The following is a 27940-nucleotide window of genomic DNA, read 5'->3' on the forward strand; positions in this document are numbered from 1 at the left end:
ACTCTACGACTTCTTCTCTGCGGTCTCTGAACAAAGGCTAGGTGAGGATGGATAGATTACTTTAAAATGCATCGACTGTTCACATGTAACAAGGCATTGAGAATTGTTTCACTTCAAGAGCTACAGCTGCTAATTGGTAACAACCACTTTGTCAATCCTACACCAGACAGGTATTCAGCCGTGTTTGACAATTCCATGATTCCTGACAGCATGCAGCATCCAGATAAGCTAGCTGTGTTCAGCTCTGTGTGAATAAAATGTGTTATTATTTTCCCTTAATTCTACAAGCTGAACAGTCACTATGTTTCTGCCTGCTCTCTCTGTTTCATAAACACAAGATTTTCCATCCAGAGCCCTTAGAAAGCCTTGCCAAAAGGGTTCATTCTCCTTTAGAGTTCAGCTGCTCCAGTTTCTGAAGAAAATGTCTCAGTTCTCTGGTAGGTCAATAAGTACACAACAGTTCACGAGCTCTGATACTTCTGCCTAATCTGCTCTCTTACCACAGGCAATGGAAAATGTTTCACTTGAAACAACAAACATTCAAAATCAGAAATAGAAATTACCTCAGTAGATATTAATATAACTTCACAGAAGCCTATCTCTTTCTGCTCTAAACTATGACTGATGTTTCAGCAAAGTAAATGTGTGCATATTTAAGGCTTTTTCTGTAGTCAATAACAATGATTGCAACTCTTTATCTATTAGAAGTCAGCAACTTTCTGCATATATTACGTCACATGTGTGATTTAAAGAGAAGTACAGACCTATGGATCATGGAGTGCAGTACTGTATTTGCAATCTGAACATAATTAAGCCAACTGGAGCAAAAAGCTTGTATTTTAAGTGTGAAATAGGTGTCTATTTCTACAGTGACTCGTCCTCATATTTCTTTAATATAAGAACGTAGAAAGGATCCAACTACTCTGCAGAAGTTAAGACCCAGGACTTCTCTTTCTGCAGAAGAGTTGAGAGAGGGCAGCTGGATCCCACTGGACCCTGCTGTGTTTAGTTTCTAAAAATGGGAACTAAACTGAGAAGCAGCCTCCAGGGGCAGCAAAATACAGCAGGAAGCTTGGAGATGCCGTTCTGTTCTAAAAAAATAAATTGTTTCATGTACGTGATTCTATTTACTTCTTTGCTTGTTAGTGTAGCTTGGGGGTACTGGGCTCTTGCCAGCGCAGCTTCTTGCAGCTTTGATTCCTGTCGACATACAAAAGTGTGAGTGTGTGAGCTCACGCACACATACTTAAAAGCAGCTTCTGTGAGTGCAGAGGAGAAGAGTTTTAATTCTAATTTGCTGTCATAGATTTCACTAAAGCCTTGTCTGCTGCAAGAGAGATCCACTATATATTCCAAGTCTAAATCCTAGATCATTCAATTTTAGTCTCTATCATATAGACAGATTCTAAAATGAGCCATAACTTTCCATCTGGAAAGTTAGTGTGTTAACTGATTATACAGACTTCCAGCCATTGTAAATAGGATTCTGTTGCAAATTTAAGTCACAACCTTTTTCAGATTTCAGCAACCACTCAGGTAACAGAACTAAAACAATGAGCCTTAATCTTTGGATGTTCAGATACAAGATGGGCTTTGTATTTCTATTGTTTATTGTACTGAAAGACCTAGCCTATTCATTCAAAATGAAAGTCAAGACAATCGTTAATTGTGATTTTTCCCAAGGAGCAATGCTAAGCCTGGTCCTAAGATAACTATTGTATAGCTAATTATTTACATGCATTGAATTTCAGTGTGAATGAGCCTATCACTGTGTCAATTTCTACATTACAAACCATCTCATGTTCTCAATCTCAATGCAACATTAACATTTTTAACCTGCAAATGGGAGACAATATTCACACCAATCAGGATAACTCACATCCTTATGTTCCAGAGCTTATGCTACAGAGCTTCATTTGAGGAGGATAATTAACCAAATTTTTTGCTTTAGATTTTAAATATATTTTTAAGAAAAAAATATTTATTGCTATGAAAATCTTGTGTGATCCATATTTGTTTTCAGAACATATTTCCAAGAGCTGGGAAGATTTGTTTTCTGGCATGCATCAAACATTTTTCCATTGGCCACAGCATTCTTGCACTAATTGAGTTTAGAAAACTCTTCAGCTGCTGCCTGGATTAATACAATCCGTGAAAAGCAAGCCTCAGAAATAATGGGATCCATTAGCTAATTACACTTTATCATCAAACATGCATCAGTTGCAAACTGTAATATGAGAACTATATTCTGCTATCCCAGACCTTTCAGATTATAAAATCTGCCATCAAAAAGGGATGTCAGTATCTTCTTTCCTGAAATACTTCATACTTTATAGTGAAGGAATCCACTAATTTTCAAAAGATACAAAGCTGTACAAGACCAACACTGCCTTCTGAAGAGATGATTTTGCTGTCTGAAGTAAAAACTTCAGAGAATTTGCTTTATCATGCACGAAATCCGAACAAATCTGTTCCCTAATTAAAATTATCCACTCTGCTAAAAAACCACACAAAATCCTACAATCAATTGCAAATTTGGACATTTTGGTAGAAGGTGTGGATATTTTGAAATGTGATTATGGACTATGTAGAAGAATGTTTCTTTGTATTTCCCCTAAATGTTCTTTTACTTTCACAGTAATTTTATTTCCTATGACAATATATATAGAAGTAACTGATTGTATTCTGCCATAGCTCTTACCTTTCTATTAATGTTTTAGATAATACATGAGGAAAACAATCTCACTATTTCTCCCATTATTTTTCCACTGAGAGCATTTTCTCTCCTTTTTAAACAGGAGGAAATTTAGAGGCACATTACAGCTGGCCTTGTTAACATATTGACCTTGACTCTTTGTTGCCTTACACTCTTGGCAGCTACAGAATTCCGTGCTAAGTGGAAGCTAAAATGCCGTCCTCTGAATGTTTACCTTCTGAACTTACATGTGAATTTCATTTCAAACAGCTCAAGATCTGAGCAGAGAACCAACATCATGATTTCACGTGGAAGTCCAGTTACTTGCTGTTTTATATTCCAAACTACATAAAATCCCAGAAAAAATAAACCCCATGCAAGCACATAAGTCACAAAAATCTTCAATATATTTGACTCCTGTGTTGCCAAATAAAGTGCGAGCATTCAAGTAACAAATATGTTCAAATTTAAAATTCATGGGTTGCACTGCATCAGCCTGACAGTGTTGGTGGGCAGTGGACTGACACAGGTTTTGTACTGCAGGTTTTGGACCGCAGTGTGGTATTATGCTCCACACTGGCAAATTTCCAAAGAAAGATTCATTGCTGCTCTTCTCAGCCCAGCTCACTGGCTCTGCTCGGCTCACCTCTGTCCACCTCCTGCCATTCCCTTCCAGCCCTCCTCCCTGTGGAGCCATGTTATATACACAAGGTTTGTGCTCCTGTCACAAAGTGAATAAACAACTGGAGATGCTGTCAGGGACATTCCTTACAGTGCTACATCCTGCTGCCATACCCTCACTGTTCCCAGAAAACTGAGAGAGAGCATCACTGCATGTGGCTGGTCTGTGGGAGATGAGCAGGTTACAGCAGCACCTGACAGCATAGCCTGCAATGAGGTCAAAGCAGCCCCAGGAGGAGGGCAGCTAGTGAGACTCTCAATCCCTCAAAGCCTCACTAAATGCCCACATAAAAGATTTAGTAGTTGTAAGAATCTTGTTGCTACAAAGATACACAACACATCATCTGTGTACAATTAGTAGAATGACTGTGAAATAAAGTACTTAGACTTCTGTAAAATCCAAATAGTTTTCCTTCTATTAGGAAACAATAAAATGCCCTATATATAGATGAGTACAATCCTGCCAGCTTTCTCTGAGATGCTCTTTCTGCTAAGAATGCTTTACCAGCAAACATGCCTTAATTTCTCTGGGTCTGACTATTCCCTGTAGGAATCCTTACACTGGTGCAAAATCAGGTTAGCAAAAAAAAAAGAAAAAAAAAAAGCCACCAAACAAATGCCTTACATTCCACAGGTGCAATTATTTCACAAATAAAAAGGAAGTGAACACAACATTTTGTAGGTGATGCTTGCAGATTCTTACCATGTATTCATTTTAAAATCTGAGATACATTAACATTTTAAAGTACTCTGTGCTCAGTAAAACTAAATAGGGATATTGTTGGTGCTGGGACGTTTTGTAGACATCTAGTGTCTTACCTGAGGGGTTTATTTTCCATTCTGATATCTTTTTTTTTTTTCCCTTGTTTTGTGCTATTCGTGTTCCAATTAACACTTACAATGTTACACAGCCTACAACCTCTTAGCTCTTATTCCTGTTTTTATGCTAGAAAGCAAAAGGGAGCAAGCAGCACAAAGCCTTTAACCTTGTTTTCCAGGCCAACTTATCACTATATGTTGGTTATTGTGTTCTTTTGCTAATAGAAGGCAGAAAGATAGATGTATGTAGGAATATCCCTGGCTTTCACACAGCCTCCTATACAATGATTGTTTTCAGTTTTAGGAAGAGCGTGCAGCAGATGAACACTCAAATGAGGATGAATTTTAAAGGACCTAAGAAAGCATGCTCCCAAAATGTAAGTTTTATATATGTTAAAATTACCTATTTAATGGTATACTTCATATTAAAACACAGGTTTTCAGTAGCAGACCTTAGATAATGCCCACACAGGAAATAGATTTAGAGTTGCTTTCTTTTTCTTTAGACGTTCCCTGGACACCCAGCAAAACTGAATTACTAATGGCTCACCTTTGGGTTGATCATAAGTATTAGCTGAACCTTTTTTAACTGGGTTAATTAGGTATTATGTTTTTTCTTTTTCACCTAAATAAAGGTTTTATAATGTCTTAATATTCCAGCTCCTGCAGCTGCTTTCATTGCGCAAGTTAAAGATCTCTCTGGTGCCCAGCCACCTGTTTTCAGCAAACATGTAAAACCTGTCTTGGCTCTGAAATGTCCACTTGTCCTCAAGAACTAACTGAAACTGGCCATTCCCCTTCCTCCCATGATAGGAAAAGGCTGGATGAACTGCATAAACACTGTTCCTTAGGAAACAGCCTTAAAGAAATAAATCACTGTTTGGATCACATGTTAAAGCTTTGTACAACTGAGGGTTTGAGATGTGCTAAATCTTACACGTTCTGCACAGTTCTATTCACTTGAACAGAACTAATCACTCCAATTGCATAAAGCTAAGTGCTTGTTTAAATCCTCACATGACTGATGACTAATGTTCAGTATTTAAAATCCTGTCCAAAGACAAAGGAACTGATTGTTTAATTTGAGCAGTCAACTTTCTAATCATCATAGTAATTTAAATCTCTATCATTAAAAATGTCTAAGAAGCGTGACCTCGCTTCATCAACAGATTCTCCTTTTGTCCTTCTAGACAATTTTGCATACTATATACTACTGTATTAGAAGTAAAATATTTTCAGTCTGAAAGTGACTTAAACTCCATGCTTTATGACAGATATTAAAAAGAAATAAACGGAGATGGAAGATAAATTTGATGGGGTTCCCTGAGTGCACTAAATCTAGAGAACTCTGAGTAGATTTTAAATATAACCATCACTAAGTATTTAAGTGGGCATGAGGCAGTTTCTGAATATGTGTCAGTGCGCAGTGCTAGACGCGAGTACAGGGCTTACTGCTTCATCTTCTCCAGCTTACCAGAGTTCAAAATTATAAAGGCCATGGAGTTTGTATTGTTGCATCTCTAGGAAGTTCAAAGAGTGACTGTGAGCCTTTCGGGCATGGCAGCATTTTGCTCTCCTTATATCAGAAGCCCACCTGGGTTCTGCTTTGTGACAGGGGCCCAGCACAGCGCCCTGCGGTGTCAGCAGCGGAGCGGGCCCCTGGCGGGTGCCCGGGCTCTCCGCGCCCGGGCTCTCCGCGCCCAGGCTCTCTCTCAGTGTGCGGTTCCCGCCGCGCCTGCCGCGGTCATGCCGAGCTCGGGCGGGGCCTGCCCGCCGCGGGGCCGCAAAGCGCGCCAGCCGGGGCGGAGCCGGCCGTGCTCTCTGTCGCGCTGCCGGAAGCGATGGCGTTGTGCTTTGCGGCGCGGCGCCCCTGATCTGAGGCCCGGAAGCCCCGTACGGCCTTTCCGTGGAGCCGCCGCCGAGGACGGGTGAGTGTCGGGGCGCTCCGGCCGCGCTCGCCCGCGTTCCCCGCCCGCCCGCGCTCACGCCGCTCCCTCTCTCTTGCAGGAACAGCCATGCCGGCCAAGGGTCCCCTGCAGAGCGTCCAGGTCTTCGGACGAAAGGTGAGGCGCGGGGTGGCGGCCTGCACCATCTGCTCCTCGCTGCCGGGCTGGCCCGCGCCTTTGGGCCGTTCGCGCTCGGGGGTCTGGGCCGCAGCTCCTCGCCGGGGCCGTGCGGCGGGGCTCGGCCGCGGGAGGGCCGGCGGGCGGGCGGAGTCCCGCCGCGCAGCCCACGTGTCCCGCTCCGGGGCCGTCGCAGCGCGCCGTGGGCCTGTGGGGAAGGCTTTGCTCCCTTGGCGGGTGCGTCTGGGCGGCCTCTCACCGGAGTCTAACGGGGTGGCCGCCGCTGTCGCCCCGATCCACAGCGGCCTGGCTCACCATTGCCGGTATCTGAGGGGCACGTTGTGACGGGAAGGTAAAGTTCGCCCTGTTGGATGGAATGCAGCGTCTCGAATGATTCACGGTACCAATCTCTTGAGAGAAAACGAGCCACAAAACTACATTGTTGTCGAACGGAAGGCTCTTACCTTCGTGTACAATTAAGTCTTGTAACTATAAATCAAACACTGAAACTTTTATTAAGATTCTGTTTTAACACTGTGATAATACCTGGAGGTGTAGGGAGAGATACTGTTTAGTGCATAGTGTTAGTCTGGGGCATAAGACTAGGACTGCTCGATTGTTGAAATTGAAATGCTGCTTGTGGAAAAATAAAACGCTGTGCTAATACACCTTTGGATTTTTTAGAAAACTGCAACGGCTGTTGCCCACTGCAAGAGAGGGAATGGCCTCATTAAAGTTAATGGAAGACCTCTGGAAATGATCGAGCCCAGAACTCTGCAGTATAAAGTAAGCATCCACCCAGCCTCTGCTCTGCATCCCTTTTTATACATTTCGTTGCTTCGCACTGGAGACAAGTGCCTTGTCCTACTGAAAGTACCAAATTTTTGGTTGCTTACCTGAAATACAAATGCTGTTAGGAAAATTCAGTAACCTGCACTTCTGTGATGGCGGGGTTTTGCTTAACAGGTTTCACTTAATGTGAAGTATTTTTTGCACTTCCTATCTACTTTCTGAACTAAAATGGGTGACTTAACCCTCATTTTAAAAAGGTTATTTAGAACTTTATACGGTAGCTGCTGAACAATGCTAACAGAATCTGAAACTGTTTAGATAACTGTAAAGTATAATAAATTGTGAAGAAAACTACCTGCAGACTACTTCAGGTCTTCAGTTTTAATGAGCTTGACTTACTCTTTGTATGTAGTTATGGCATTTTAGCTAGACTGTTCTCTTGTTCTTAATCCTCATTTACATCTGCTTTGCTACTAAGATGTTTGAAACTTAAATAAACCAAAGACTTCAGTAAATATGTCTTATGACAGTACTAGTAGATGTCAGAGAACGCTGCAGGAGGTGTACTTGACCTGGGTGTGTGCTTTTAAAATCAAGGCTCCATTTTTCAGAAGATTCAATGACATCACATTTGGTAAAGCCACTACAAGCTCTGATCCTCGTTACAAATGAATTTTCTTTGTGCTTTGTTTCCCAGCTGCTTGAACCTGTCCTCCTCCTGGGGAAGGAACGGTTTGCTGGTGTTGACATCAGAGTCCGTGTGAAGGGTGGTGGCCACGTAGCACAGATCTATGGTAAGGTTTTGGGTGGGATCTCTGGGGTGGGCTGGAGTGGGTAAAGCCACTCTGATGAGTTGACACTGGCCGGTGCCCAGTGCCCACCAAGCTGCTCTATCACTCCTCTCCTTATCTTGATGAGGAGAGGGGAGAAAGTAAGATGGAAAAACCTTGTGGGTCAACATGAATGCAGATTAATAAAGTAAAAGTAAAGGCTGTGCACTGAAGCAAGGGAAAACTAAGGGCTTCCATCAGCAGGCAATGTTCAACCACTTCCCAGGAAGTGGGGCCTCAATACCTGTAGCAGTTGCTCTTCCTTTGGTTTTACTGCTGAGCAGAGATCCTCTGGCATGGAATATCCCTTCTGGTCAGTTTGGATATCAGTGGTCCTGGCTATGTTACCTCAAGATCTTGCCCACTCCTAGCCCAATGGTGATGGAGATATCTTGTAGGCACAGCCTTGATGCTGTGCAAGCGCTGCTTGGCTGTAGCCAGAACACAAACCAGATGAGAGCTGTCACAGGAAAATCATCTCAGCCAGACCCAATGCAGCACAATGCAACATATTTAAGAGGCTTAAGTTTGGAACAGTGACTTGCCAAACTTTTCTTTCTCCACTGTGCAAATGTAGTTGATTATATTTTTATGTGCAAAGCTGCAACAGAATGAGCTGAGTGAAGCAAAGTGAAGTTTTGATGAAATGCACGGAAGCTACCTTTACATTGTGAATTGACAGGATAATTTAAAGGCAGCTAAGCACAAGGATTTTAGGAGGGGTTTAGCATTAGAAATTATATCCTTAGTTATATATTTCTATGTTGCTCAGAAACGTCTTTACAGTATGAGCAAAGCTAGGCAGTTTTCTCCTTGCAGGGAAGGCTGGGAGTATATTTACATTAGCTGTTCTTAGAGTTCATCTTTACAAAAGATAAATTTGTTCTGCTCTTAATTTGAATGTAGTTAGTGAAGTGGAGCTGAGGCTGCATAAAAAACAGGCGAATTTCAGGCCTAAACTTGATACCATGTGTTTTTCAGAACATTCATGTTTTCATCAAAATCCTGGTGTTAATATTTTCACAGATAAGTGTAACAGCATCATCCTGACAGTTTCTCCCATTCTCCTGGTTTGAGTTCTGATTACTGTTACTGAGCTAGTTTGTTTGTATTGCCATGTTCTAGCACTCAGACCATCCTCTTGGCCCATTTGCATCCTTGGTCTTCCAACACACAATCAATTTTGTTTTTGTTGAAAAATATAGACATTTCAGAGAACTGTATTTCTAAGATTTTGAAAGTTGACTGCTTGTAGATAGAAGATGAACCTACATTAGTACTCAGGAGAGAAGGTGATCTGACAGCCCTTGTGCAATTTCTTGGCTAGCTGGCAGCTGTCAAATCGACAAATGAACTGTGGGTGGCCTCCTGGCACAGATTTCTTAAGATTTGCCAAAGTAAGGGTCACGTGGACTACGTGGGAGGGGATATTAAGGAGAGAAAGGACAATTTGGCAATGAACAAAATAGCACATTTCTCAGATAACTGGCACTTTGTGTTAAGATTTTAAATAGATTTGCAATCGTTACTGATCTTTTATTTTTGTTTAACAGCTATCCGTCAAGCTATTTCCAAAGCTTTGGTGGCTTACTATCAAAAATGTAAGTAACTTTGATTGTTTTATTAGCTTTAAGTGGAAGTGTATGGCTTTTGGTTGTTTTGTTGCAAAAAGAATTTGTTCCATGTGAAACTGCTTAAACTAAAGATTTTTTTTTCTTTTTTGAACAGATGTTGATGAAGCTTCCAAGAAAGAGATCAAGGATATTCTAATCCAGTATGATAGGACTCTGCTTGTTGCAGATCCTCGCCGTTGTGAATCCAAGAAATTTGGCGGACCTGGTGCTCGTGCACGCTACCAGAAGTCTTACCGTTAAAATTGGTCTCTAGTCATATGGCAGTCAATAAACAGAAAGAATTTGATAATTTTCATGTTTCTAAATTGCCTTTTCTTGGGTGGGTAAATAGATTTTTTCACTGTGTGTTAAGATTGATACACAAAGGGATTTGTGTAACAGTAGTATCAGAGGGTCGATGGCAGTTCTTTTTTTAATCCTTTCATAGTAATTCTGATAGGTAGGGTTTTAGGAGTAAAGAAGATCTTTCTTCTGTTGAGGAATGTGTGGTTATTCAAACATAAAGGAGGCTCACATCCTGGATTCTGCAGGCACATGGAACAACACAGTGGTTCATGGACCATGTCAGTCTTTACCCTTCTGGTAGTTAACGTTGTCAAAACCAAAATAATTATGGGGGCAGGGGATGGAGGTATGTTGAGCTCTTGCATTACCAGATAATGCAGAGACTGAGTAGTTCTGGACTAGTACATCTAAATGTAGGAATCTTAAAATACTTATAGTGTTTTGTAAATATAGATCAAGGATTTATGTTTTAAGATTAGGTCTGAGTGATTAGTCGTTCAACCATATGTTTGCACAGTACAAGCCGAGAGGAGTAACTCCTAATATTATGAGCTAGGTGAGGCAGTTTGAAAGCCTTGGAGGAAGAAAGGGTGAAAAAAGTGAGTTGGAAAGTAATTTTCCAAAATTTGGCTACAGGATGTGCATATCAAGTGTAGAAGTTTCAGATCCTGTCCTTTTACCCAAGGACAAAAAGTAAATTCTGAGTAAATGTGGGATGGGCCAACAGGAGTCTTACAAAGACTCATTCTGTCCTTTGGAAGAGATGCAAGTAATGGAATGAGGCTGTGGGTACAAACTGACCCAACCAGTGTGAGTACAGCCCTGAGCTGTTGTTTCATGTGTTTGTAAAGCAGTTTGGAGTGGAGCTGGAAGAAATACTGGAGATTAAGACACTTTTGAGAGCCCAGCTACTGCTGCATTGCTCTCCAAGCCTGGTATTTTAATGTCTATGTATGCTTGTGTGGCGTTACTGGAATTGTCATAGGAGCACCTTGGCTTGAGATTTTTAAATGTTGGGCTTTTCTCTTAGCATGTTATTCTAATTCGCTTAATGGGAAATGTTTTTTCAGTGTACTCAGTCAACATAAACCAGCTTCCCCTGTGTGTTGGGGAATTGGAATGAATAGTAAAATCCACCCTTTTGCTCTAGTTTAGTATTAACAGATGGTTACAGCTTTTTATTAATGTTAAGCACTTGTCATGAGCTCTGCTTTTTCAGTAGAAGAGTATTAAAGGTATCCTCACAGTTACTGAAGAGTTAAATGTGTAGCAAAAAAAATCCTTCTAAAAAAGGAATTCTGCATCCATCTCCCCATTTTAGCTGTCAGTTTCTGCCACTAAGTAACTGCATTCCATGATTAGAATAGAAATGCAATGCTTGTATTCAAACCTCTCATGCTCCTGTTGAAGCGGAGGAGACTTGTATGTTCTATCACCAATTTACATACCAGGACTATTTGGTTTTACACGAAGCAAATGGGACACTCCATCCCAGACTCCTGTCTGGCAAGATGCATGGTCTGCTTTCCTCAGGCTCCCTTTCCTGCACTCTAAGCTCTTGGGCTGCTGAAAACTGCCATGCTCAGCCTCCTGGCTTGGTTTTCCAAAGAAAAGATGCTATGCAGAGCAAACTTTGAGTTTGATCGCTTGAATTCCTATGAGTTTTGTGAAAGCTTGTGTCTTGATGTTAATTAGCTTCAGCTGAGGGAAAATAAAGTCTCTAGTTGTTTGGCTGTGTGACTGAAAAGCAATGGCTCACTCATTGCTTAGGAGCTGCTTCCTGGCCTGCCAGTTGGCACATACATACCCTATGCTGTGGCTTGTCCAAAACTGATTCTTGTCTGGCTGTTGGATCTGTGGGATGGAGGGGAAAAGAGATGAAGCAAAGTTGTGGTGGTGTGAAACCTAATGAGGCAGGGGGAGATGGAATACCTGATGACAGTAACCTAAGGGGTGGAGTTCACAGTTATGAGGAAGCCTGATGAACCTTTTTCTGCAAACAGAACAGCTTGTAACAATTGGGGATTATTGTTTTGTTGGTCTTTTGTGGAAAGGCTGAAAATAAAACTTGCTACTAATATATTCAGAGATGATATCTGCATGCTGTTTCTTCAACCAGAAGACTCTTAACATAAGAAAAATGCTTTCTGAACAGAACTCTGATCCTATAAAAATTCCCCATTAATCCTGCAGAGTGATGTCATTCCCACACGCTTTCTAAATGAGAAATGTTTGTAGAGTTGGACTGTCTGCCTGGATGGCTGAAGATTTTTATTCTGAGAGGTTGCTTACTGACCACCCACTAGAGGGCTTAACTTCATTGGGAAACTGTAACCACTGTAAAGTTTGAAGGTGTTTGAAAAATGTCTCCTCCTGTCCTGATTCTTCAGGGATGGTAATCAAGCACTTGTCACTGAGCATCCACTTGGCCAGAGAAACACATCCCCGGCGAAACTGTAAGAGTTTGATCTTCAAACCATTAGGAAGGTCTTGAGCAGCTGGGGAGGTGGTTCTCAGAAAAGAGGAAATGCCCCTCATCTCGTATCATCTGGCTCTTTCATTAGTTTCACCAATGCTAATCCTTAGGAAGATCATCTGTGCACAACAAAATTGAATTAACAACAAAATTGAATTCTTCATTGCAAATACCATGTTTTGTTAACAATGAGAGTGGACCTCCTTTCAAACCAGGGTAAGCTTGCCAGCCCATGGCACAGAAGGCAGTTATTTCCTTATCCATTGTTTATAATCCTGATGAACATTGTGATCTGTATATAAATTTAAGCCCTCTGAAACATTATGTTGGAAAATGTGGAGAAAATTTATTTTGACTTCAATGTACAAATATATTACCACTTAAATGTTTAAATTTTATTTTTGAAGAAAAAATCTGTAAGTTAAAAATGTAACACTGGCATTTTTAAAGTGTGGGACAAGTGTGTTCTGTATTGTGCTTGTTTTCTTACAAAAGCAATTATTTTCTTTCAAGTTTTTCAGAAGTGACAGTCAGTATTTTAATACTTGTGTAGATATTAAGTGTTGTTGACTTGATATAATTTGGTTTGATTTTTTAATCTCTTTCTTAATATAGTCCTCTGAGTTATAGTTTAGAGTACTTGGTTGAATAATTCTTTTTCCTTAGCTGACATCCTTAATGTGCTTGGGACTTTGCTGTTTTCTACCTTGCCTTGGGCTGAGATGTCTAAACTTTATGAAGCCTATTGCTTTAACTCTTACAAAGTTCCTTTGCAGATAATAAGGCTTGGCCTATTTTTAAATATTAAAAGTTAAACAACTGTGAAATACTACATATACCAACTTTGCTATAGAAAAATTGTTAAATGAAATCCCAAAACCAAACAAAACTCACATAGATGCTATTTTGGATAGCTTTTTTTTTCCTGTTAAACCAAAAGAGTTAATTTCTATTAATATTACAATAATTTAGTTGTGAAACTGCATATGAAGCATAATGAGAAATACACTCGAGAAAGTGAGGAATCCCAGATCAGATTTCTCAAAGGAGCTTGAGTTTCCAAGAGTTTCTAAACCAGACTTAGCTTGACACTAAGATAACTGTCAGTAAGAGAGACTGGTAGTGGAATTTGGAAGATGTAATGCTTGGTTTCATGTCATCTTGACAGCAGTCTTGAGAGTAGATTTATGGAATGATGAAAGTCTATTTCCTATAAGTTCTCACATAAGAGTGAAAAGTCTGTGAGTGACTATATCAATGTTTCCATATGGCCTAGGAATTTACTTTTTTTGCTTCTGTTTGTGGTGTGGAGTGGTTTTGGATCACATACTGCAGGTGCAATTGAACTGAGAGGTGCAGTCCAGCTGCAGACAAACAGCCAATCCACGGGAATAGACCATAGCTACTCCCATAGAGGTAAAAACAAAGCAAAAAACTCTTGAAGTGCAACTATGGGAATGTCAACTTCTCAGATCCAACACAGTTCTTAAAAATAAAATAGTTCTTAAATACTCCACACAGGGCAAAGTGTTATGCATCAGTTTCCAATAAGTACCCTTGTGCCATCAGTGATCCCAAACCTTCACCAGTGCTGTTGGCTGCTGTGTGGACCCAGGGTTTTGTTTTTGTCATGCTTGGAGAGGCTGAGTTTTCATTTGCTTTCATTTGTGTGTCCATCTGGGGAGCAGGAAAGAGAAAGGGCTAGAAGGATGGATGGGAGAACATTTTACTCAAGAGAGGTCATCAACTTCTAAAATTGTTTTGGCTCTAACCACACCTTCTGTAGCATGCTCAGGTCTCACAAAGCACCTCCTAGGAAAAATGGAGGGTAGGCAAAAGATAGGTTTTGCAAAATTAAAGTATCAGCAACAATTTCAAATAGCATTATAAGTGTCTTTAAATCTGTGCTTTCTGATGATTCTGTTTACATTATGGTAAAGCAGGTAAGATACTTTTATTTCAAAACATGATAACTTTTAATTTTGGTAAAATTATGATTTCATATTTTAATAAAAATTAGAAATTAAACCCTTTGGCCCTGTTGACTTCTTTCTCCTTTTTCCTAATGCGAAGTGTTCATAACATGATTTATTAAGACCAAAATATAATTATCCTCTGAGAAGCCTTCTTTTGTGCTATAAGCAAACTATACCCAGAAAGGCATCCAGAATATTCTTAAAAAGCTGGATGTATTATTTAATAGAAGTTCATCTCTCTCCTTTCAGGACAGAGAAAAAACATTACTATGTTAATATGTAAAACCATGTAGTTATAATTATACAGTGGTATTATTTCAGGGTCTTGCAAAAAAATGTTGCTGTACTGAGGAGTAGAGAATAGCCCTCAGCTCAAGCCTCAATGCACACAAAGGTGTGTGACGACAGAAGGATATCTCAAACCACCATGACATGGCAACATTTCTGTCATTGTCTGCTGTGTTATAAAGGGCCAATTCAACTCAACAGGGGAGTAATACTCGCAGGTCTGGTGCAAGTGTAACTAATACAGACTGTGCTGAGGAGCTACCATGCATTGCTAATGAGAGACATGCAGCCAGGAAGTTGTACGCAACACTCACAAGGCTCCTGAAGCTGTATGTAGCTACCAAGCTTGATGTCTCCTGCTCTTTTCCTCTTTTACATTGCATTATTTGAAGTAATGAGTCCAATTATCTAACCTCTAAAGATTTAAACACACTGTAGAAATACACAGTTGTAAGATGCCCTGTAATCAAAGCCATTAATTTGTATAAATTCCCCTTTTTCCAACTTATACTGAAATGAACATTGTAGGAAAGCTCAGTTTAATGATACCATGGAGTATATTCTTGCTTCATTCACTGCTGTCCACTTTGCAAGGTAAGAATTTTATTCTATTTTTTTGTGGTAACCCTAATTTTTACAAATATTTTTCTAAATATTTTAATATTACTAGTTATTTTTTCCATCTTTTTTTTTTGACCTTGCTGGAATTTGTAAATGCAATTTAAACAAGTATATATCATCATTCTCTCTCACAGGTGCAGAAACTAAAATATAAATTATTTTTAAGAGCCATTTTTTACATCTGAATTTGTTGGAAAACAATTATTTATGAACAAAGTCTAACTTTCTTGCCTTTCTTGCTATTATTGTCAGATGAGTAGCATTTAATGGTTTTCAATAAGGTAAGATTTTATTTGAACAGACTGCACCTGTTTGTTTAAACGTCTTTAGACCGCTAGGGTAAATAATTGCTCTTCTAGTTACAGAAATTATCTTACTTTCTATATAATGCAACTGTATCTTATATATAGTTTCCTTGCTACAATTACAAATATTTCTAATATAATATAAAAATGTTTTTTGTGGTTTTGTTTGGTTTTGTTTATTTGCTTGTTTTAAGCACGGGCTCATTTGAAATTATTTACAATTCAGTCTTACAAGCACCAGTCAGAAAAGTATTATAACCCTGGAGGTTTGATTCTGTAAAGCTCTGGATACCTGTTCTATTTTACCTGTTTACCTCTTCTATTTTTTTGTTCTGAGCCTCTAAAGAGCTATGAGCTCTTTTTACTTCTTCATGGTAGCAGGTACCGGAACTACAACCATGAAACCTGCAGGTAAAGACTGTGTGAGAGAATCAAATTCTTAGGAAGGAGTGCATATAGTCCTACATTCCTTGGATACAGAGTTTCTACAAAAGTGCCCTGGAAAACTCAGGATTCTTAAACCCTAAAATTCAATAATGTTGTTTTAAACTTCACGTTGCTTGCCAAGGGCAGAGTGATGCTGTAAAAAAAGAAGTTTAACTTTGTGATTTTTTAATCTACAGGATCTTATTGCAAGCTTCCTCTCTTGAGAAGAACTTTGAGGTAAGTTTTTATTCCTTATTTGTCAAGTCCTACGAACAGAGCAAGAATGAGCAAATGCAATGCAGTGAAAGTTAGAAAGTAAAATATAACCCTGAATTCAATGTGTAAAATGTCATCTACATGTAGATTGGATGTAGAACACACTTTCAGAATGTTTACAACTCTTTCCCAAGTATTTACATAATGGGCATGGGTCCTCTGTTTGAAAAATGGAGGTACTTATGAAAAATGATACTTCTATGGTCTCGAGAAAGCTTAGAGGAATAATGGAATGAAAACAGCATGAGATCATGATTTCATGACTGGAAAAATACATTAAATGAGTATCCATCTACAGTTTTAACTGCATGATAAAATCCTAGCTGCTATTTGAAACACAGAAAAGTAAGTGTTATACAGCCTTAAAATAAACATTTTCAATACTAATTTTCACATAGAAGCTGAAATCCAAACAAAACCCAAACTAGGCAATGTTCCTGATCCTATTGAATTAAATGGGATCTATGCCATCATTTTCAATGGAGGCATCAAATTGGACATAGCTTTGTGTCTTATGAGCTTGTGTCTTATGACTTCTAATACATCTAGTGGACACACAGGCATGTCAAATGATATGCCATCATGAAGTGTTGATAGAACTAAGTGTGTTTTATAGCTTGATTAAGTTTCTAAACTTAATCACAAATTAAAGTCGGCTCCAGCTGGAGAGTCAACTCTTGCTATCAAAAGTACCATCAGAGTATATTCAAGCAACACTCTGGGGAACTTGTAGCCACTGACATGCAGCATGAAGCAAATATGAAGCTGGTTTACAATTTTGTATCCTGTTGTGTAAGTCTGTTTTGCCTATTTATGTCTCCCCAAAGCCCCAGGTACCTCCCTGTCCAAGCAGAGATTGGAGTGCCGCCCAATTCTGTAAAATGAGACACTGTCAAAACAAAAAAAAAAGAATCACCTTTTTAAATGTTAACCCAAGAAAGACCTCTTTGATAAAGTGATGGTAATCAGAGAGAAACACTTCTGTCTGGGGACTTGCTTATTCAGGTTGCTCCAGGGACCTTTGATAATACAAGGTCCTTTTTGTTTTCTTCCAGAACTGAGTCTAATGCAACTCGACAGAAAAGAGATCTAGTAACAGCCGAGGTAGGTTATACCTCCAAAAGCGGGAGGGTGGGGAAACCCTCCTCCCTTTTCTGCTCTGGGTCTTTGCCATCCTTACAAATGACCCTTTGTGGGGAGATGGGCTGTGGTAACAGGAGGACAGTGAGGAGGAGCAGCTACTCCCCACCTGCTCACCCCACCTGAGCCGTGACCTAATGCCTTCATTCTCCCTCAGCAAAGCACCCAGTAGGGACCTACCCTGCCAAGCCAACTGACACACACCTATGGGAAATAAACCCAGGCCGTCTCTGTGTTTTGTGGGGGTGAACAGGACCTGGAAAGCTGTTTGTGCTTGTGAGAGGCACAATGGCTGCACCACTGGCAAGGCTCCCTCCTGGACATGGTGCCCCCCTGTGGCTCCAGGCCTAGCCCTGGTTCCCATCACCCTGGCCCCACGCTGCCTCAGTGCTGCACCCCAGCAATGTTGTGCTGAAATTCAATCCTAAATGGAGGAATCTTGTTCCCCCACACTTGGGCTATGGAGCCCAGCCAGGGGTTATAACCCCTTTGAAGGGGGTAGGCAGGAAGCCAGAGGCGGTCCTGCCTCAGGGTGTCCCAGGGAGCCTGCAGGCCGAACCAGGGTGATTTTCTCCAAGACCCTTTGAGATGTGTGTGCTGCTAGGGAGTCAAAGGCAGCTGTGAAACACTGCCCTGAGGGTAACCGAGCCTCTGGGAGAAGCAGGGCTGGAGGTGTCCTCGGAGGGCCCTCAGCAGGGAAGAGCTGTGGCACCAAGGACACTCTGCAAAATGGTGCAAAGGCCAAAAGCAGCTTTTGTGAGGCGGGCGGCTTGGAGTCTCTATCAGAAAAAATGGGAATGGGCCTTGTTGTGCAGGGAGGGAAGGGACCCTCTGCACCTAGCAATGGACCATGGGCACCAGGGATCATTTTGGTGCGGGGGGCCTTCCAGGTGGTGATTCAATGAAATCTGTTTCAGTTTGATTTTAAACAGATTCTACTACTTGGAAGCATCCCACAACATATTTCCAGTTGGAAAAGGGAGCTGTAAGAGGCCTTGGCAAGACTAACCCTAAAATGTTCCTTGCACATTGTTGTTAACTTGAGATCCATCAGTTCAAACTTGAGATGTGGAGAATGAGTGGAGTCAGGAGGGAAGAAGGAAATTAGTTTACAAGCAAAGACTAAAAAAATTTCTTTACTTAGTTGTACAGCTGAAGGCTGGCACTTAAGTCTGTGGGAACTGCAGAAAGGTAACTGTTTTTTTTTAGAACATCAGATAAGAAATAAATAACAAACAGAGGAAAGAAGAGCTATTTAAGCAAAAAGGAACACATTTATAAAGAAAGATACTTAAACTGGCCATGGATAAACGTAAGTGGGAAACATTTAAGTGCTCAGCACTTCAATCCTGGTAAACTTTCCAGTCAGTCTAGTGGGGGCAGAAGCCCCAGAGTACTTGCAGTCTGGAATAGGATCATTGGAAGGGAAAATGTGATGTGACAAGCTGCAATATCAGAGTGCGAGTGCTGGGCCAGATGCAGGGCTTCCTCAAAGTGTGAGGCTCCCTGTTTCTAAACAGGAGGCAGATCAGGCAGATCTGTTTTCTCTTTTGTTTGGGATGAACCAAAATGCAATTCTGAAGGATGTCAAGGAGAACACAAAATCCATTGCAGCTAGACTGGCCATAATGGGATGATCTGGGTGCAGCCATGGAGTACGAGTCAGGGGAGTGGAAGCAATAGAGGGAGCCCTTCAACAATGGGCATTTGAGTGAAGTGAAAAAGGGAGATTGCACTCTCTCCCCTTCTTTTCCTTCCAAACATAAATGCAAAACTTCCCATGTGGAACCTTGGTGATTCACTGGAACTGGAGGCCATGGATGAGAAGCCAGTAGTGATCTCACAGAGCAGCTGTATCTTTCCCAAATCTCCTCAAAAGACATTGTGTTTCTTCTTCCCAGGCTGCCAATCCCTCCAGTAGCACCCGTAACTGTGCCATGCACTGGCTGAGGTGCAAATTACTCTTCTGTATTTAAAGTTCCAACCCAGTGTTTGAGTGCAAGGCCTCAGGTTTGATCAATTAATTTTTAAACCACAAACACCCTGATTTTGCTTTTATGTTTCTCTGACAGGTTCAATCTGCCTCTCGGTTGCACCATCATGGGACCCTGATGCGGAGTCCACCAGGAGGTCAGTGCTGTGCCCCTCATCTGCAGGAGGAGAGAAGCCTGAAAGTGCTGCCTTCCTCCTCTGTGTTACCATGGGCTGTGGAAGCCCTCTTTTTCGTGCCACTACAAAATTCTCTTCTGTCTCATTTTCTCATTTTATCCATGTTAAGTATTAAAAAAAAAAATCTGTTAAAATGGTACTTTCAAAATAGGGCCTTACAACCAAATCTGGACAGCTAAGGAAGCCAATCTTTTGAGATTTTGTGGGGTTTTTTTAAAGTTTAGTTTTATTACGATTTTTAATTTCTGCTACTTTTTTTCTGGCCTTGTTAGAGGATGTAGGTGTATCAGAGAGTCTTATAACTGGTTGTGCAAAGGGAAATGAATACTCAGGAAATGAGCATGAAGCTGCTCCTGTACAGATTTAAGCATTGGACAAACATGTAAAGCAGGTTTAAGTTACAGAAATTTTTACAGAAGAGTTCACTGTAGGCAACTTGCATTGGAATTTTGGTATCCTCCTTGGAAAATGCCCAGGCAGGTGCCTTTTGTATTTTTCTGTGTAAATGAATATATGCAATTTTACAACTCAAAATTCTAAAAACAGCAAAAGGTTTCCCCATTAGGACTGTTATAGAAACAATGTTTTTTACTTTGTTGGTATTTTCAGAGTATCTATATATATTTGCAAAGCAGTTCTTAAATGGAAAAAATTCAAAGCTAAGCATGGAAAGGAATTTTCACAATGACGGATGATATTCCTAACCACTGGTAGCTTCTTTGTCCCTTTACTGTAAAGGTCCCATTTTTTTCCCCCATTTAATGTCACTAGCAGCTTTGCTGTGCCTCATTGGGAGTGGAAGGACCTGTTAATTTCATTTACTTCCTGCTTTGTACAATGCTTTTTTAATCCCCATCAGCAACATTGGAAATTTTATATGTATGTAGAGTTTTAATCCTACTCCAAGAAGGCAAGCAACTCTCTGCAAAAACTGGTGAAGTTTTGCTTTGGGACTAGCTTTCTTCTCAGTTTTGGGGAATGATGATTTAAACCCAACTCAATGAATGATTAGTAAATGACAAGGAGTTCATAGCTTTCAGAGACTAGAAAACCATTTAATGCTTTTGGAAAAAATTACTAATTATAACATAAAACAAGCCATTCCCATGGAATCTAAAGTCTCTGACTCCAGTCACCTCTGAAGCAGAAATAACCTTTTAGCTGACTATTTTTTTAGAATGTGGGGAAGGTTGTTTAGGACTGATTTTGACTCTAAAATATATATTCTGGCCTGTTCATAAACTGAATGTACCCTTTGCAGTAAGGTTTAGGAGGGAGAAGCTGGATATATGTATAAATTATGCTGAATTTAGGGAAATTGAATGATCTGTGTCCTGTATATTTTGAGATCAGCAGGACTGGGATTTGATTTCTTTACATGGGAACTTGACCTTTTGTTTGCTTGGAGGAGGTTGACCTTTTGCTCCTTTGTTAGTTTATAAGTCTCAAACCAAATGAGAACCTTGCTTCTCTTTTAACTAAGGAACATGAAGGATTAAATGAAGCATATGTTAAAAAATGGAGATAGTGGTTGGTTAATTTTCTCAGCTAATATAGCGGCTCATGATTTAACAATAAAAAAATTTGGCTGGGATCTCTCAACCTCTTTGAAAAATACTGTATCTACTAAAAGGCTGGAATGCTTCCTTGCAGGTTCATGTCCTCAGGAGTGCCTTAATGGAGCAGCCTGCACAGAGGGAGGTGACTGTGACTGTCAGTTATTTCAGGCTCAAGGAAGCAGGTGCCAAATTGGTAAGATTTTTGGGCCAAAATAGTTTAGTATCAGCTTTCAGGAAGATTTAGGATGCAGATTTTGAAAAACTACTGTTACCAGCATATTTGTGATTATTCTGTAGCAGGCCTCTAATTTGGCCAGTAGCTAGGAGGATTAAAATTATATGCATTATTAGGGACATATAGAAACAACATCAGAAATGCCTGCATTTTGCACTTCGGCTGTAATGATATATAGATACCATAACAGATAGACCATTGTCTAGTATTGTCTAGTAGCCAGACAGCTTTTTTTTTTTTAAACTTAGCTGAATAACCAAAAACCACTGCATTTCTTTTAATAAGCAGTGATTTATTGCAAATTAAATCACCTACTATTTAAATACTAGTTTTTGGAATCTGCTGTGTGTAGGGATCAACAAGAATTGTCTTCCAGGATGTGCAGAATATCTAACTCCCTTGCTTCTACTTGTAATTAAAATGTCTCCACTGAAGCAAATAAAAATTTAATTATGATTGCACATGGCTAAAACTGCAGACTTAAGACTAAAAAAGAGTGCTGACTTTAAAGTTGAATGTGTAAGTTGATCTTTTGCACTTGCTAGCTTTTGATGACCATGCTTCTTGTAAACTCAGTGTGTTCTCTCCAGTACCTAACACTGGCAAGGACCGAGATGGGATTTGCAAATCATGGGGACAGTATCATTTTGAAACATTTGATGGCATCTACTACTACTTCCCAGGGAATTGCTCCTATATATTTGCAAAAGACTGCAGTACTCTGGAGCCCCAATACACTGTTTGGGTAAGTATGTAAACATACATTAGAAGTAAGCATGTAAGTAAACATAAAAGTAAATGAGTAAGTAAAATAAGTAGAGAGACAGTAAATGTACCAAACTGAGCATTAATTGCTTAAATATAAAACTGTGGAAATATGGGAAACTTCTGGAAAAGCCTAAACTTACATACAGTAACTCAAAATACTAATGTAATTATAATCAAAGGAGTCGGTATATTAAAAGTAGTATTTCTTTCTCCTTCGATCCTTAATGGGATATCTGCTCTCTCCCTTCTGGGAGCTAAAGTGGGTCTTAAACAAGACCCCAGAAACTTTAATAAACTTCAGCTACTAGGCTGTAAAAAAATATTGAGTTGCTGAGTTGCTGAGTAAGTGCAAACAGCTATCACTTGCCTAATAGCGAGGAACATGGATGTGCTAGGCCCTAATTCACAGCTATTGGTATGCTATGAGGATCTGTTTCCCTGGCCTATGGGATTTGCTCCCCATCTTGTCCCCTCTGTGGATTTGCATTCTAATTTTGGATTACCTCTACGTCATGCAGAGAAGATTAACTGCTCAAAAGCTTTCAACTTGACCTATGTATGGAAGGCACTCTTTTTAGTAATTTCTTCAAATTGCTGAGTATCCATGGTTAATGACTGTAGGTCATGGAGAGTTCAAACCTATACCCTCTTTGAAGAGAGATGCCCTATTTGTCAGGCTGGTGGTTACTGTGGGGAGGGGATACAAGATCATTCTATTACCTTATTCACAATGGTTGGGATTTGGTGCTGATTGGGCAGGGAAGAAACGACAAGAGGGGTCCTCATTTTGAGCCTGTGTGTGTACAGTGGTCGTAGGCATGAGGGCAGATCTAGATGCTGATTTCTGCTCTGAGGACTGTTTTTCATTTATAAACAGATGACCTCTTCTTCCCTCAGATAACAGCACTTAGTGAAGATAAATCTACCATTAAAACTGCCATTTCTACCTACTCAAGTTGCAGAGAGACACTGTTACACCTGCCTTTCACAATTTCATTTTAATTATTTGGATTCTATATGCAGCTGTGACCTCTTAAAGGTTTTCAGAAAGTGCTGTAGCAAAGTCCAGGATTATATTAAAATCTGGAATCAATATATCAGTGGATTCCAGTGGCTCTGGAAAGAGAGAAGGTTCTATTTGATTGCTGGAAAAAATGTCATGTTTTACTAAAAACTGAAAATGTTTACTCAGCAAAGTCATAAGTAATGTGAGACTGTAGACAGACTGGGCAATGGAGAGACAAAAACCTTGCCAAATCCTAACATTATGGTCCTTCTGGCTTTAATAATCAACCCCTCAAGAGGAGAAGAAAACATAAGGATTATTTTGATTTTCCTTTATTGTGTTTCTGTCTTGGGATGGGCTTACATAGAAGCCATTTGCCAGGTCAAATAACTTTTATGTTGTCTTTAATTACGATTATCTTTATACATGTAAAAGCTCCGAATGCTTTTCCTGACCTAGCTTATTTCAGCCAGAGAAACAGTTACTGGTTTTTACTTCCAGATTTAGTGTCAGTCAAGGAAGATTTATTCAAGTATTCATGAGCACTGTATGTGTTTACTCACAGATATTTTCTTCAGAACAGTTACATTTACAGCCTCCATCACTATGTTGGTAAAATGTTCCCAATTACAAGTTTATTTAGCTTAACAGCACTGCCAAGTAAATTGGTAATGAAATTCCCATCCTTCTCAGAGAATGATGACACACAAAGTAACATAAGTCATATCTGAGCAATCTGAACTCTGTGTATATTTTAATCTGGGAAATGATAGGCATCTGAGATGTAAAACACATTTCTCTCTCCCTTCAGTGGTGTCTAAAATAAGCTCATGGGCTTTTGAAGCACGTTAGGACATCCTACAGGTTTGGGTGGCTCATTCCCCCTGAGATTAATGAAAACTGTGTAAGTTTTGCTCAAGCACAAACCCACAGTTTTCAAGTCCTGAGAGTACTGTATTTGAGCAAGATAAATTGGTATGTGACTAAGCCAATCCCCTGGCTCATATGTATAATGGAGAAAAGCACACTTCAGAAAAGTCTACCTTTCTTCATTAGCAGGGCTGGAAAGCCAGTGCAAAATGGATTTTAACAGGTCCATGTAACTTAGATGGCTGCTGTAATCTGTGAGAGCGCTTCAAAATCTCTAGAAATCCTGAGTGGTTTAGGGGAGGGCATGCTGTAGTTCAGCTTGTACCAGTCTCAGCTGGCAGGGAGAGTGCTGCTATTACACTGAGGTTCTGTATGGTTTGTAATCCTGTTTTATAGATCAGATCTCTAGACACAGAGAAGTAGGGGTGTTTCTTCAGTGCCAGCAGCAAGTTCCACCTTTGGCCTCTGTAAGTTAGCTCACTACAGTGTCTCTGAAGTTTGTCCGTGTAAAATGCCTGACTCTATCCAGTATTTAGACCACTGGCCTGTGATGATATGCACTATTAAACAGTTGCTGTATTTCTCAGTAGTATTCTGTAGTGTGAACTTTGAGTTTTGCATATCTTTGCAATTGTGACTTTGCAATATTCTAGGTATTTATTTTCAAACCTCTTTCATTAATTAGAGCATAAAAACGTAAAATATCATATATGAATTTATTAAAAATGGTACAAAATTATTGAAGACAAGCATTGACTCTTGTTGTGTGTCTATTTTTTCCCTCAAAGGTTCATAACAGTCCTCACTGTTATGGTTCAGTATATACTTGTCATAGGTCTATCAGCTTATTTTTTTCAAACCAAGAAGAAGTAATGATTTCAGGACATGAAGTAAGAAAAAATGGAATCAGGTAAGTGTTCTAATGGTGAGTTTTAATATTTTATTGGGAAAAAGATAAAGTGGAGTTTGGGAAACTGATGACTCTTACACAATCCAGATAAAATAATTTGATCTCTACCTTTACTGATCCCTTGCTGTTCTGTATTGGGGCTGATAGTGCTCTAGTGTGAGCGGCTGTGACAGTACTGATGTAATACACGAGTGAGGATAGAATACACTGTATTGACTGTGTTCAGCTTCTCAGCTGTAACCTAACAATTATTTATTCCTTCTTTTTACAGACAAAGTCTGTGTCAGGCAGTCCCAGCTAATCCCTGGTGCATTCTGATAGCATTTTGAACAAGTCAATCATTATTTATTCTTGGTAGCTATGGCTAATATAAGACATGATCGTCTTCTAGATGAGTCTGAATTGGTTAAAAAATGATCTTAAGCCCCTTTTGGAAAAGCCCCTTTGGGGAAAAAAACTCCACAAAATATCTCTGAGGTACATCAAACCTCCAAATTTACCTTTCTTTTTGTAAGTAAAAAGATGTGTCTAAGTCATCTTTTATACAAAATAAGTATATTTTACTAAATGATAAAGTACAGAAATTTTAAGAAAGTTGTTGAGGTGCTTTTGCAATCCCCTTTGTAATGCCTTTACTATCTGAGAATGGTACCTCTGGTGATATGCTTGACTCAACAGAAGCAACTTTGGAAGACTAGGATTAGATCTGTGCTTATTATTGTCCAGTGGTCTTTCAACAAAGGAGAAAGAGGTGCAACTGTTTTGTCAGTGGTGTTTTTTGTACTGCAAGCTCCTCCTTTTGCAGATGTCTTACCCAGTGATGACTCAGTGCCCAGAAGGCCTCTGCTGGTGGTTTCTTGCCCAAAGCAGCATGCTCGTGAACTCAAGTATTCCTCAATGTGGTGTGCCAGGCTTTGAAAGCAAAGATGCATTATTCTTTCAAGCCTATAATTGGTACAACTGATAGGTGTATACAGCAGAAAGCACTCATTCTTGATGGTTGACATAGAGAAGTAAACATAAGATAGTAAAAACATGATGAAGAATTGAATGGAGTGACTGTGCACACCCAGGAAAAAGTGCTTGTTGAATTAGAGGTGATGTTTTATGTGGTATTTTTCTAGCATGAACCTCATCTCATCTGAGATCTTTGATGCACACTATATTTTTCCAGATTAATATTGCCTCAGACAGTTGGAAATGCTTTCATTGAGAGACTGGCTGACTATATTCTTGTGAAGACTACCTTTGGTTTTTCTCTTGCTTGGGATGGAAACTCTGGTATTTATATTAAGCTGACAGAAGATCATAAGGGAAAACCTTGTGGCCTTTGTGGAAATTTTAATGGCAATAAATATGATGACCTGATACTTCAAAACAGTAAGTAAATAGCTTACCCTTACTTTGTGTGAACAGTTTCCATGTTCACTTTAAAAACAATGCTGTATAAATAGAATGCTGTAAAAAGTCAGTCCTGTTTCAGTTATTTCAGTAAAATAGTATATCTGCTCTACTTTTACTTCTCCTCATCATTAAAGATGCAAAGGGAAAAGATCCTAGCTCAGGAAAGTACTTGTATGTGCATTTAAACCTCTTGCTCAGCAAAGCACTTTGGGTATCTTTATCCTATTGCTACATAAACAAATATTTATGGTTTTCTCTGTGTTTAAAGATGGAGGGGAAGAGCACCATCTCGAGTCATTCTCTTAAAGCAACATCATAAAATCCTAGTTGCAATAAGTAAATTTCTAGGGTGTTTCCTGGGAGTTCTTGTATCCCCTTGTTGGTATGGTGGACTAAGGGCCTTGGACTACACTCTAGAATGAGGAGCTGCTTTGTGCTGTGTCTGAGGCAGAGATGACTTTTTAAACTTTTATTCTGTAGCTTAGATAGGGAATACTCCACAGGAACTTTTGTCTTACTTGCAACTAATGTGGAAAAAAAAAGGAACAAGAACGGGCTTGAAAATGTGAGGATTTTTCTCACTCTCTTATACAAACAAAATAAGATTGTCTTACTGTTATCATTAACTGCTGAGAGAATCTAGTCCCATGACTCTGCATGTTCTTAAGTCACAAAAGGTATCCCACAGTAACTTTTTTCCCTTTTTTTAACGGTTGGTAGTGGAGCTTTAAAACTTCCTTAAGGAAGGAATGCTCACTCTACGTATCTTTGCAGAGTCTTTAAAACTCTACCCGAGTATACATTTTTCATAGCTTTTCTGCCGTGAAAGTAGTAAGTTTTGTGCAGTAACTTCTGCTCACCCAAGTACAGTATGTTTAATAACCAATTTTGTTTGCTGATGTGTAATAATAGATAAAAATAATATTTGGAGGAAATAATGAATTAATGTGATCTCTAAAATTCAATAATTTCAGTATCTTTAGATGTATTATCTGTTATAAAAGATTTCAGCTCATACTTGTCTTGATTTTTGAAACTAAATTTTTTTCACCATGTTCATTTCATCTATCATTTTTCTTTATCACAAATGGTAACATTATTGCATTGAACAACTGAGAGCCAACTGAATTTAATCTTGAACCAGTTGTATAACATGGTGCCTTGACTCTGCAAATACAAAGCAGAGATCTTCACAAGAATAGACTGCTAATTCAGGTCCCTTCCAAGCTGCAACATTTTTCTAAGAATTTCTAAATCTTACAAATTATTTGATCTAATGATTTCTCTCTTCCAGCTAAAGTACTTCCCTGAGTAGTGTAAAGGTAGCTCTTACGTCTATCCTGAGTCTTCCAGAGTCCAAATGCTCATTATTTGTTATGCTTAAATAAATAAGCTGCTGAGAGGCATATAATACTCCATTTCTAAATACAGTTTAAAAACAAACTCATTTTTTGTTTCCTTATCTTCACCTTTAGTACCATCTTTGTGTTGCTTTAATATGAAGGACTGTATCTGTGTACAGAACTGTTTCAAGGGCAATGATTTTATTATGTGCTATTTTTTTAAGACTTGGAAGTTTTTTTCAAGCCATGTCAAAATGTACATAAAGTATTTTTAGTGTTCTTGTAGAATCAGAGTTATAACAACAGGTTCATCTTTAGATTAAACCCCAGCCTTTTGTGTTTGGGAAAGGTTTTCTGCATAAAGAACTA

The 27940-nt window shown here is 39.5% G+C and overlaps 2 protein-coding genes across 2 annotated transcripts in view; both read left to right on the forward strand.

Annotated features, from left to right (window-relative positions):
• Positions 1-6052: 6052 nt before the first annotated feature.
• Positions 6053-9807, forward strand: RPS16 (ribosomal protein S16). The gene is made up of 6 exons (XM_036401128.2): positions 6053-6123; positions 6203-6258; positions 6943-7044; positions 7748-7844; positions 9434-9481; positions 9609-9807. Exons 2-6 carry the CDS (start codon positions 6211-6213, stop codon positions 9752-9754), a joined length of 441 nt encoding a protein of 146 aa, XP_036257021.1. The 5' UTR covers positions 6053-6123; positions 6203-6210; the 3' UTR covers positions 9755-9807.
• Positions 9808-15054: 5247 nt separating this feature from the next.
• Positions 15055-27940, forward strand: part of OTOGL (otogelin like) — an 89571-nt gene continuing 76685 nt past the window's right edge. The window contains exons 1-8 of the mRNA XM_036401161.2: positions 15055-15133; positions 16089-16128; positions 17223-17271; positions 19380-19437; positions 21130-21228; positions 21861-22015; positions 24703-24824; positions 25999-26204. Coding sequence (XP_036257054.2) covers positions 15055-15133; positions 16089-16128; positions 17223-17271; positions 19380-19437; positions 21130-21228; positions 21861-22015; positions 24703-24824; positions 25999-26204 — 808 coding nt within the window. The remainder of the gene's footprint in view (positions 15134-16088; positions 16129-17222; positions 17272-19379; positions 19438-21129; positions 21229-21860; positions 22016-24702; positions 24825-25998; positions 26205-27940) is intronic.

Source organism: Molothrus ater, chromosome 5 (genome assembly GCF_012460135.2).
Source record: "Molothrus ater isolate BHLD 08-10-18 breed brown headed cowbird chromosome 5, BPBGC_Mater_1.1, whole genome shotgun sequence".
Taxonomy (NCBI): domain Eukaryota; kingdom Metazoa; phylum Chordata; class Aves; order Passeriformes; family Icteridae; genus Molothrus; species Molothrus ater.